General features: G+C 40.7%; 1 protein-coding gene across 1 annotated transcript; it reads left to right on the plus strand.

Annotated features, from left to right (window-relative positions):
* The first annotated feature begins 6,364 nt into the window (after nt 1–6,364).
* LOC108881396 (lipoprotein lipase) lies at nt 6,365–12,098 on the plus strand. Its single transcript, XM_018673394.2, has 10 exons — nt 6,365–6,623; nt 7,548–7,744; nt 8,105–8,284; nt 8,509–8,620; nt 8,743–8,976; nt 9,546–9,788; nt 9,923–10,043; nt 10,274–10,492; nt 10,609–10,716; nt 10,804–12,098. The coding sequence occupies exons 1-10, from the start codon at nt 6,524–6,526 to the stop codon at nt 10,823–10,825; spliced, it is 1,536 nt and encodes a 511-aa protein (XP_018528910.1). The 5' UTR covers nt 6,365–6,523; the 3' UTR covers nt 10,826–12,098.
* The last annotated feature ends 206 nt before the right edge of the window (nt 12,099–12,304 follow it).

Genomic DNA, 12,304 nt, shown 5'->3' on the forward strand with positions numbered 1-12,304 from the left:
CAGTATTTTGCTAATGCTAGAGCATTTCCCATATTTGATTGTGACTCTAAATTAATATGCATGGAGTTGATTTTATTAGTATTTGATTCACACTATTGTAAATCAAAATCCTCTTCAACAGTTCAGGAAATCAGAGTAAAGACAGGCATGATTCAGAGAGTTTTATCCTGTTCTGAAATGGGACTGCAGTATTTCAATTAAAAAAAACAATCATGTATAAAGTCACATATAGGAAAACACCATACTGAATAACATGACACAAATATCCAGAGTTAAAGGTACCCTGTGGATTTTTTATTGTTAACACATTTTCATTCGCATTGTTTCTCACCAGAACACAATGTACAGAATGCAGCTTTATGGTCTGAGAAACATGTTGAATGCATTTTCTTCCTCCTATTTCATTTCTATAGCCAGTTTTTTAATGCATGCTCACATTGGTTTACTGACTCTTGTGCATTCTTATTTAAATTACGTAAATTATTTGATACCCATCCCTAGTTCTTAAGGAATGAACCTCGCTGACTTTGGTTATGATGTTGAGATAAGTTAATGAATCTAATCTGAAAACTACAGTTTCTGTCAGTTTCAATTATACTTTGAGATTATGTGACTATAGCGTGCTAATGCTAACAGTAGCATAGGTCCATATACAAAGCTCAGGCTGATATAGGACTGAATCTGACAAGCTGAGTCTTAGACCCCAAACTTTATGGCTGCACAGGCCATATGCAACAAATGCAACAACAAATGTTTGTTTTAGACTGCGTCTGATACAAACACAGACGTTGGACGAGCATATGGTTCTGTTTATACTACATGTGCAATGGATAAATAAAATCTCTTCTTTTTAATCCAAAAAGCACGACTCAGAGACCAAGCAGGCGAAACAGAAAAGTGAAGTTTACTTTTGGTCAAAAACAAGCAAAGATCACAACTGGGCAGATGAGGAAGAAGCAGGGAAACGTATGAAAAATGGATCAGGCAGAAGCTCAAGAGTCTAAAAGCAGGAGGTTGTAAATAGCAAGGCTCAGGCAGGCAGAGACATCTAGAGAGATATATGGCTGAAGCACAACAGACGATTTGGTATGGAGTGAATGAAGTGTGCTGGTACTGGATATATGCTATTAGGTTAACAGCGCAATGGAAACAGGTGTGTGGGAGGGCGGAGAAGGTCAGGTGATGGGGAATGGCGGGAACATGGTGGTTACTGTAGGGCAGGTGGGAGTGGTGGGATCTGGAATGGCAGGAGAGTTAATAGGTGGCAGGGGAAAAGGCAAAGATAAAGCAAATGTGAACTAAGAGCTGGACGTGGTGATTTACAAATTTACATAACCACACCCTCATGGCCTCAGGGATGTGGAAAATATAATTTGGATGTGAAAAAATTAGCACGCTTAAGAGGACAAACACTTCTGATATTATGGTAACAACGTGGTCTTTTGTCTGATGGCACCATCAGGACAAACTTTACAGTTTTGCCTCACTAACTGTGGTGCTTTCTTTAGGTCTTAAGGTCGTATTAGACAGCGTTTCCACGAATTACCCACAAATAAGCCCTAAAAGTATTTCTCTGCCTCAAGGATAGCTGTGAAGACACTGATAAAATCAAGCTGGCCTAGTCCCCAATACCAGTTGCACACAAGCAACCAAGGTCTTAAAGATATGACAGGCTGAGCCTCTGGTCATAATACTGTGAACGCATCAGCACACATAGCTTGGGAAGAGACCATGATCCCTTGGGAAAGTATTGCATGAAATATACAAAGTGACTTGTGGTTTCATGTTGAGGATTTGGCTACAATAGAAACTTAACACATGTATGGACAGGTGAGGTGGTCCAATGAGGAATATCCTATTTTGGACATGTGGTAAGATTTGTATGAGTTTTGTATGGGTTTAAATATGCTCAAGTTTCAGTTAATGCTTCTGCTCAAGACATGTAGTACTCCTGAAACTTAACCAGCTCATAAGATTTCCATCACAACTACCTGTCTACACTGGCTGTGTAACAGCTCATTTTTCACTCTCACATTATACATGCACCTGCAACCTGAAACACATTTCTTGACCTTCCTTGAAGTCAGTTTTCCTCTGTTTTACACAAATGCTGACAACAACTGTGGATGACCCTCATGGAGGTCTGTGTTTAACTACAACAACTGTTAGACACTACTGCTTCTGTTGTGCTGCCGTCACTACACAGCCTGTATAGACATGGTGCACTGATTTGTACAAACAAAACAGAGAATGCACTCCTCAAAACATTGCTCTGCAGTGCCACCAGTGGTCAAAAGCCCCACAGTGTGTCTTTAAGTAAGTTGTTATTGATATCTCTCCCTCCTGGTTTACAGTTGTCCTTATCAAACACAAACCTCATTGTAGTTTAGCCAAACTCTGAAGCCACTTACGGCTCACATCCAACATGTTTTAATAGTAATGGATTATAACTGGTTGTTATCACTAAGCCAGCTTTGCTAAAAATTCAAAACATATTACACAACACTGAACCAAGTATGACTGAGCGAGGAAAAAAAAACATGTATATCTGATTCCTTGAGTCTGTGGATTAGTTTCTCTGAAACAGATTCCTGTGGAAAGAGAGCAAAGACACTGAGCAACAGTCGGGATCTGGATAAAGTTAATGAAGTGAAAAATTGCTTCAGCTCCTTTTATTTTAGATTATTCTAGTTGGTTGATACTTGAAAGGGCAATCTTGCCCTCAGCTGACAGCTGTTAAAGTAAAGTAATTAAATCTTCTAAAGAAGAATGCATTTGACAACGTCTCACCCCTAACACTGAACCATCCCACCACTGTATTTCTGTTATCTATATTCTGTACAGATAAGCATTTTATGATATTCAAACTCTTGGAGGAAATAACATTGGTTTCACAACATGTGGCCGACAGTATGGTGACTTACTCTCAGAGCTCCAAGTTAACGGACTTTTCCAGATTTGAACAGCACAATTACAGCTACTTTTAACAATAAGTTGTTTCTGAAAAGATCAAGGTCTAAAACTCAGTATTTGACCTCATCCTGATAAGAATGAATGCAAGAATCTGTGTCATTGTATCTTGAAAGCAACTGTGTGTAAAAGAAGTACTAATAAGAGCTGAGGAAACTGCTTCCCACTTGCACAACAGTAAAGTAAAAGTAACACTGAGGAGCAGATACAACTGTGAATATCCATCTTATCTCTCTCACTGTGGAAACATTCCCTCATGACTTTGTGTTGGTATTGGACAAATGTTGATGCCACAAAAGTGACTTTTCAAACCTGTTCAGTGGCCTGCTCTGTGGCTCTGCCTGCCACCGACCTGCAGCCTGGCTTTTTGCTGATTCACAAAAATCAATCGAAGAAGAAGAAACCTGTGCATGTTTCAAAAAAGTGTGTATCTAACTCTTTTCTCTTCTTTTCCTGTACAGGGTTACCTTGGATTCACACCCACCATCATCTGCTAAAAAACCTTCCCCAGTCAGCGAGAAATAGTTGTACAAAATACATGATAAAATGCTTTTGCCATTGTGTTTATGTAATGTTGTTCTTTGATCAACAAGACTATGGGGAACACTCAAACTCGTATTTGTGAAACTGAACATGTGCAGCATGTAATCATGTGTCATTCCTAGAAACAACCTTAGGCAATAAGTCTTGGAAGAACAAAAAATGTCAGATATTTTGTTGTCTTCAAACTCTGTGGAGGAGTTACTGCCTGTTTACTCTCTCTCTCTCTGCTGGCACTGACCAGTCTCTTGGCTCACTCTGCTTTTCATCCCCTCCTCATCACCACAGCAGAGTCTTACCCCAGCAAAGGACAAGAACACCAGGATCATAACTGCAGCGGCAGTCGTAGGTGGGAAAACATATGAAGTCACTGCTTTTCAGGGAAAGTGTTGTCATGTTCAAAGAAGAGTAAAAGCTCATGAAGCCAGCTGGTCTGCTGTGGGAGCAACATCTGGTGTGTGTGGTGTGGTGTGTGTGTGTGTGTGTGTGAAGAAGAGGAAGATGAAGAGCATCTATTGCACAGTGTGGACTGCGTCTGTGGTAGCAGAGCGACACTGAATCAAATAGCCCACCATGTATTATGCACCTTTCCTGGTGTTGTTTTCAGATAAACAAAGGCTCGTACCTCTGAGGCTTGTCATATAGCTACAGGTGAAGACGTGTCCTCAACAATCAGACCACTGGACTGTGATTGGGTGAAATGGCAGCTCCTCTTATTCAAATCTGAGGAGGCTTCAGATGCTGCAAACCTGTCTGACTTGGATGTAAATGTGCATCCAGCGGGGGACCTGTGTTCCCACCCCTGTTCATTTCCTGTTATCTCTCCACTGTTTGCTATAGGTAATGAAAAGAACAATAAAAAGGCCATCATGAACAAAACCTGCAGCCAATCTTTTAGATAAACTGAAGGATTAAGTTTCTTTATGGCTTAGGAAAATTAACCTACATTTGAAGCAAACTAAAACAAACCTGAAAAATTCATACAATCTAAAAACATGACTGTTTTTCGTAACTCTTGAAAAGCTGATGTTTTAGAGGTACATGACAGCAGACACAAAATCTTAATTATCTTAAAATAATCTGTATTCTTCTTGCAAAAATAGAACTATAGCACATTTATAATTCAATTTGAATCTCTTAAAGCCCCTATTCCTGTACATATGTACATACATAAATGTTGTATAGGTTGTTGTTGGTACAGTACTCTCAGGTAAGACAGGGGCCACCTGCAAAATGATCCATGATGTCTGTTTTAAAGTCATTACTGATTCTTGCACAACTTTAACTTTTAGGGTCAGTTTGTTGGTTTCCTCTAAATGTTTTGGTGACAGAAAACACAGATCACGAGACAGATTGTGGTGAGTAGGCTGTAGCCTTTATTACCCTGGAATCCTCACACTATCTGATAACTGGTTACGATGTTGGTGGTTTGTTGTAACAAGTGTCAACATGTCTGTGAACATCACTGTTCAACTGACCTTCAGAGGAACAAGCTTGTAACTCGTCGACCATTAGCTCTTCGGCCTCCTGCCCAGTTTATCTTGGCATCTCACGCCGCAGTTTTGGGCAACAAATCGGTCAGATGAAGCCAAAAACTCTTGAATATTAGCACATAATCTCCAGCTAGCATGTTACAGCATTTTTACCCAGTTGCTGAGTGAAATGCTCCATGCAGAAGGTCAGAGGTCAAAGTTTTGAAGTAATGGAAACTGAGAACTTGCAATAATGGCAGTCTGTGTGATTGCCAGCAACAATGCAGGCTTGCCAAGATCTTTACTGACTGCTAATTGTAATACACATTGTCGAAATGTTGCTGATGCTCAGGACCATGTTGGTCAGCGCTGCCAGGAGTCTGAACACCGGAACTTGATCTCACTAGGTAATGTTACTTGAATATAAATATTGTTTATAATATCCTCCAAATAGATTTTTATCAAGATATTTAATCACAGTAACAATGACATAATTTTGAAACAAAAGAACCTGATACATGAGCTTTCAACATGCTAAGATTACTACTGCTTAGTGCGTCTGCTCCCTGATGCCATGACAACAGCAGAATCAGTGAAAAGGGGCCCCAGAAACATCCTCAAAAGGCCTCTTTACATCCAACCAGGATGCCTGCGTCCTGGAATGTCAGGGAGAGTCAGCCATGTAGGTGACCGGTGACTTATACTGTATATACTGTAAATTTGTCTGCTACTGTGCACAACAGCTTAGCTCCTCTCATAAAACACTCCTGACCTGCCTGTGCAGCCTGCATCAGGCTAAACCGACGGTAAATACTAACAACACATTGCACCAAGGGTCTCAAAGTTCATCAGCGATCATGGTCCAAATACAATATACTTTATCTGAGCAGTAAATAAAGGAAACTTGATGCTCATCTTTTCAAACTTGCTTTTACCTTGAAACCTTCACTATATTTTACCCTATTTAAAATCTTTTACTTTTTCAAACATATATATGTGTAACATATTAACATGTGTGTGTGTGTGTGTGTAATTGTTGTGTTAAAAAGTGTTTTTAAAATCCTTTAGATTACATTAATTAATTATTTAAAAATCTATTATTTTATCAATTAACCTAGAAAGTGGCCAATCAAACATTCAGCCCAACACACAGTAATAATCCATTCCTTGTGTTTGGGCCCATTATGTGGTAAGAAACATTTATTTAAAAGTGACAAACATTAAAAACGCATTCTACTGTCTTAATGACAAGCTCTACTTCCAACCACTGGTTGTTAGCTCCTCTCATAAAACAGTCTAATGATTGACTTTACACATATTTTTCCATTCCCCGCCCGGGTGTCAGCAGCCAATGGCTTGTCGGAGGTGCTATTTAAGACGCGGCATGTTTAAGGTTGCTCAGATATCAGCGATCTGCGCGCAACGGGACGCACACGAATATTCTTAGAGGGAATATATCTTACACTCTTCTGCCGCGGTACTTGGTTGATTTAATTCGTTGCTAAAACCATTTTCTCTAACAGGAATAAGCTGTAAGAGAAATGAAAGCGTGGCGAGTTCGGTTTCTGTACTTTTTGGTGTTGAATGCAGCTGTGCAGTATGTGACGTCCCTGGAAGAGGAGCTCGCCGATTCTATTTTTGGTGAGTTGCCAGTTTAACCTCATCCACATTTACTCACATCAACAGACTTTTCTACAGAACCAGCAGGTTTGGGCATTATATCGGTGCAGATCATCGCCGCGAAAAAGTGTCGTATGAGGGACTTTAATGTCTAATGGGCGCGGGGTGTTTTTGATGGTGTGTGTTAGTGTGTGTGTGTAGTTAGTATAGCATTAACGGTATTTACCACCATGTATCACGTGTCTATGACTAAACTTGTCTTTGTACTTTTTGGCAAATACCCAACTTCCTCTAAGGAGCAACTAATGCCCATGAGAGACAAGATGTGAATGTTTGTTTTGCAGTGGCCATAAGAAGAACAAGGTGTTGAAATCACTCAGGCATCTAAATGATCTCAACCTGAACTGCAGACACGATCATTTATTTAAAAAATGGCTCCTAAACTGCTTCAGCCCTTTGGCAATATACGCCTTTTAAAAGTCTCTGTGGATCCTACATCCACCACCCCACCCCCCACCCTGAAATCCAGCACAACCCCCAGTTGAGTTGAGTCAGCTGACAGTGTCAGGACCACTGAAACTTGGGCAGATTATAGTCGGTGAGGTGGCAGGAACAAAGCTGGGAAAAAAACTCTGGGTAGTTTCTATGGAGCACAGTCTGACCAAGTGAACCCCTGTAACCCCTGAGGACTGATCTTGTCTAAGGTGGAAGCTCATTTACTGAGGGGCCCTGAGGGGCCCTGAGGGGCTGGGGCTTATTGGAACCAGTCACTCAGTTAGCTAGTCAGGCGTCTCGGACCTCCCAGCCCGAACATTAGATCAGATTTACACATCTGACAAAAACACCAGCTAGACAGAGGAGTTTCTTCTTCTCTTGTCTTGCCTCTTCTTCAACACGGGTCAAGAGAAAAATGTCCTCACAAAGCACATCTTTCCTCTCTTGCAGGTAACTTCCTCGACCCTCTGAATGACTTGTTTGACCGCAAAGATAACAGCAATCAAACTGTTGCCAAATTCTCCCTCCGCAAACCGTCCCATCCCGACGATGACCTGTGCTACATCATTCCCGGAAAACCTGACTCCCTGGCAGCCTGCACCTTCAACAGCACCTCCAAAACCTTCCTAGTAATCCATGGATGGACAGTGAGTGATGTTTCAGCCTGTTGTGACCTGCCCTGGTGTTTAAACCCCACCCACCCACAAGGGCTTTGTTATCTTGACTCCACTTAAGTTTAGAAAAAACACCTGTAGCTGGTAGTGTTTCATTATTTCACCAAATTCCGGTGCCGCAATGTCTCACAAAATGCACATAGCTAAGTGTTGTTATCTTTACCAAAGAATGTGCTGTAGATGTGGTCCATCTTGATGGTGGCTTAGCTTTGACAGTAGGGGTGCTAATTCTTGCTTAACTCCCCAGAATCTTAATGTTTATTATAACCAGTGACCTTGCTGCAATGTCGTGTCACATTGTAAGTTTAAGTGTGTTGTCTGTCATTTTAACAGCTGAGTGGTATGTTTGAAAGCTGGGTGGCAAAACTGGTGTCAGCGCTGTATGAGAGAGAACAGACGGCTAATGTCATCGTGGTGGACTGGCTCACATCGGCCCAGAACCACTATGTGGTTGCAGCTCAGAACACCAAAGCAGTGGGGCAGGAGATTGCTCGCTTCATCGACTGGATTGAGGTCAGTGGGAGCAAAATTTCACAGGTTTCACTGACACATGACACCTGTCAGTGTCCATTTTCAGGAGCAGGCAGCTTTTCACTTCATCTTTATTAAAAGGCAAACTTATCAAAGACTTGCACCTGTCATTATTTGCTTTTTTGGAATATATCTTAAATGAATAAGGAATATTTGTCTCACTTATGTCCTAAATCATATTTTCACAAACTTTTTTTGTCTTGAAGGAAACCACCAACATGCCTCTTGAGAACATCCACCTGATTGGCTACAGCCTTGGGGCTCATGTGGCAGGATTTGCTGGCAGCCACGCAACCAGTAAAGTTGGAAGAATAACTGGTAAATTTAACAACGTAACAAACATTTAATCGTGAATCTTGCAACTTCAGTCGGTCAAAAATCAGGTTTGGTTTGGTTTGGATTGGTTATTCATTGTTGTCGCACCCTGTCTCCGCCTGCAGGTCTGGACCCGGCCGGGCCTGACTTTGAGGGTGAGCACGCCCACAGACGCCTCTCCCCAGACGACGCTTACTTCGTGGACGTCCTCCACACCTTCACACGGGGCTCCCTGGGTCTCAGCATTGGGATCCAGCAGCCAGTTGGCCACGTAGACATTTATCCCAATGGGGGCAGCTTCCAACCGGGCTGCAACCTCAGGGGGGCCCTGGAGAAGATCGCTAACTTTGGGATATTTGGTAAGGATATCCTCAGTATAATAACCTAATTTTTGCTATTTAAATCAACACCACAAAACACTTCCCTTTATATAGTTTTTAAACTTGCATACAGCCTCAGAGTTCTGTTTTGGCTTCACATAATAATGCATTCAATACTTCTTCTAAGTAATTAAAACCTACAGTTGAGCCAGTTTAACCTGCCATTAAACAATGATGTATCTGTTACAAACAGGTTACAAAGCACATTTCTGTGGTTATTAGACAGAGTACTGGTCCAGCAGCTCCAGTAACACTGCAGCTACTTGCTGCTTGTTATTAATCTGTCTTAGCAGTGAACATTGTTTCTGCCAGTTGCACAATGACCCCATTCACACCGGGTTGAACATAAACAGAGGGCCCCAAACATGGCAGAGGAAAAGGTCAGATGCAATATCAGTCATTTTGGCTGAATAGCTTGATAGACAAAGTTTATCACGTGTGTGGTCAGCAAAGGAATAGAAATCTAACAAACTGAAATGTTATATTTTATTCTTCACTGTTCTTTAAGAGGGTGTGTGTTTAATTATCCTTCCCTCTTTGCTCCTCAGCTATCACCGATGCAGTCAAGTGTGAGCACGAGCGCTCGGTCCACCTGTTCATCGACTCTCTGCTGAACGAGCGGGAGGCGGCCAAGGCCTACAGGTGCGGCAGCACTGATATGTTCGACCGTGGCATGTGTCTGAGCTGCCGCAAAAGCCGCTGCAACACGGTCGGCTACGACATCAGCAAGGTGCGCAAGGCTCGTAATGTCCAGATGTACACCAAAACACGAGCCTCCATGCCTTTCAGAGGTCAGTGGACTTCATCACTGCTGTCACATAAAGACTGCTGCATTATTTTCTTACTCAACCACCAATAATAATAAAACAGTTTCCTAAAAAACACAGTTTAGAGTTACAGTTGCTGTTTTTTTTTCTCTCTACAGTTTACCACTATCAGCTGAAGATCCATTTTTCCAGCAAGGTGAACCGTTCGGAGATGGAGCCCTCGATCACTGTCTCGCTGTACGGGACAAAAGGAGAGGCTGAAAACCTGGAGCTTAAACTGTGAGTGGGCCATTTTAAAAACTTTTATAAAAGAGAATTATTGCACTTGCATCTTGCAGGTTATATGAGTTGTTTTGTAAGAGTTGTACAGTAGCCTAAGAAAACATCATGAGGTAGAAACCATAAAGAGTGATATAACCATGGTGCAGAGGTTACAACACTAAGACAAATAAAACAAATCATGAGCTTGGAGTAGAGCACTAATGTTTCTCTGCATTCGGGTGTGACAGAAAGGAGAAAATATCAACAAATAAGACGCATTCGTTCCTGCTGGTGACCGAGAAGGACATCGGCGACCTGTTGATGCTGAAGTTTAAATGGGAGGAGACAAACGGCTGGTCGACCTCGAGCATGTTGAAGATGGTTTCCTCTTGGTGGTCTGGTGACTCAGACGGCGCTGACATGGAGGTTCACAAAGTCCGCATCCGAGCTGGCGAGACCCAGCGAAAGTAAGTGCAACATACTGGAAAATTTATACACACTGTACCTGTAAGGAAGTCTAAATGTGATGCAAACATGATATATAGATTGCTCATATAGATCATAAATATGTTTCCTTTCCCAGGATGGTGTTCTGTGTGAAAGACCCTGACGCTCAAAACTTAAGAGAGGAGATCACGTTTGTTACATGTAAGGACGCATGGAGGACAAACCAGAAACAAACCCAAAAAAGGTGAGCTAGACGATGTGTGTATACTCTACTTTATTTCCATTGACATTGATGTTAATTCTGATAAATAACAATACATTTTGTCTGTAGAGTAACTCTGAAGAACCACTGACCTTCAAGAAACAATTGTTTCAACGACTGTTTAAAGCCTTCTGGTCCATTTCAGCACTTAGTAAATAATTTATACACCTGTAACTTATTTTATTTCTCAAATTATACAAAACACCGCCTTGTATATATCCACAGAGGTCTGTTTATTATTTAAAACACTGTGTATGTAAATTACTGTGTAATATTTTGTAAAAAGTTGTTTTTATGACATGTAACTTTAACATCATTGTACAAAAAGTAGAGATTGATACTATTGAAAGTCACTTCAGTGTCTCACGTACTGAGAGGCCTGATGACTGGATGAAATAGTTGTGGAGGAACAGATGTCCTGTTGTGTAAAATACCTCAAGTTAAATTTCATATTTATAGCAAGCACTGTGAAGAATAATGTCCTGCAGACTCTCAAAAAGAGGGGAAAATAATATTAAAAGTTAATTTCTTAAGGTGTTTTATGCAATAGGGTACAATTTATTTGCCTGTATGTATTATCTGACTAATGCATAACCTACCAGAGCATTCACCACTGTGGCTCTCAGCACTGTCTTTGACTGTGGGACCTGAATCAGTGTGCCTTACTGTAAACGGTTGCTAGAACTAAACTTTTTCAAAATGAAATTGTCTCAACTTAGCGCTTTGCTGCTGTTTCGTCACCTGAGGTTTAACTTTGTGACTTTTACTGAACCACCCAAATGTTCAAAGGACATTCTCAGACACTTTTACAGCATTTTTACTGCAGCACTTTTGCAAAATGTCATGTTACTCTGAAACTGTTACCTCAAAAAAGTGCCTGACATTTTGTCATCTATGAACATGTCTGAACTTTCCGAGGTACGAGGTGCTCAGTGTGAGGTAGAAGGCACAGTTAATCTCAGTGTTGTCGCTTTGTTGTGCTGTCTTTGTTTCCTCTGTGCTCAAGACTTCTCAAATGTTGGCTCTTATTCATAACATCTTTTCCTCTAAAAACCATGACTCTTGAGAAATCAGAACTGTAATCATTGTGACTTAATTTCTGCCTACGTTTAAAAGGAGGAAATGTTTCACTTTTGCACTAAAAACAGGCGACGACATTGCTAAACCAAGTTACTTGTACAGTAAATTTTATTTGAATACCATAATACTGATGACAGGTTTTGTAGTATGTAACGCTGTTAGTTATACATTTTTACCTTTGGATGAGTTAATCTGTAAAATGTGCATTTCTATAATCTTTTGTACATATTGTAAATATTCACTGTGCTGTATAAATTCTTTAATAAACCAAAACTGCTATCTGAGAGCCTGATATTTATTTTAGAGCCATGACTGTGAAATGATAATAAACTTAATTTTATCCTCACCCTAATCATTAAACAGTCTATCGTTATTATTTTTTAGAAATATATTATCAAAGCAAAATGATTGAAGCAAACATTTTGCCAATTTAAACTCTTTCACATATGTTTTTGATATAAAAGTGGCAGGAATTGTTACATTACCAAAA

Source organism: Lates calcarifer, linkage group LG17, assembly GCF_001640805.2.
Source record: "Lates calcarifer isolate ASB-BC8 linkage group LG17, TLL_Latcal_v3, whole genome shotgun sequence".
Lineage (NCBI taxonomy): Eukaryota > Metazoa > Chordata > Actinopteri > Centropomidae > Lates > Lates calcarifer.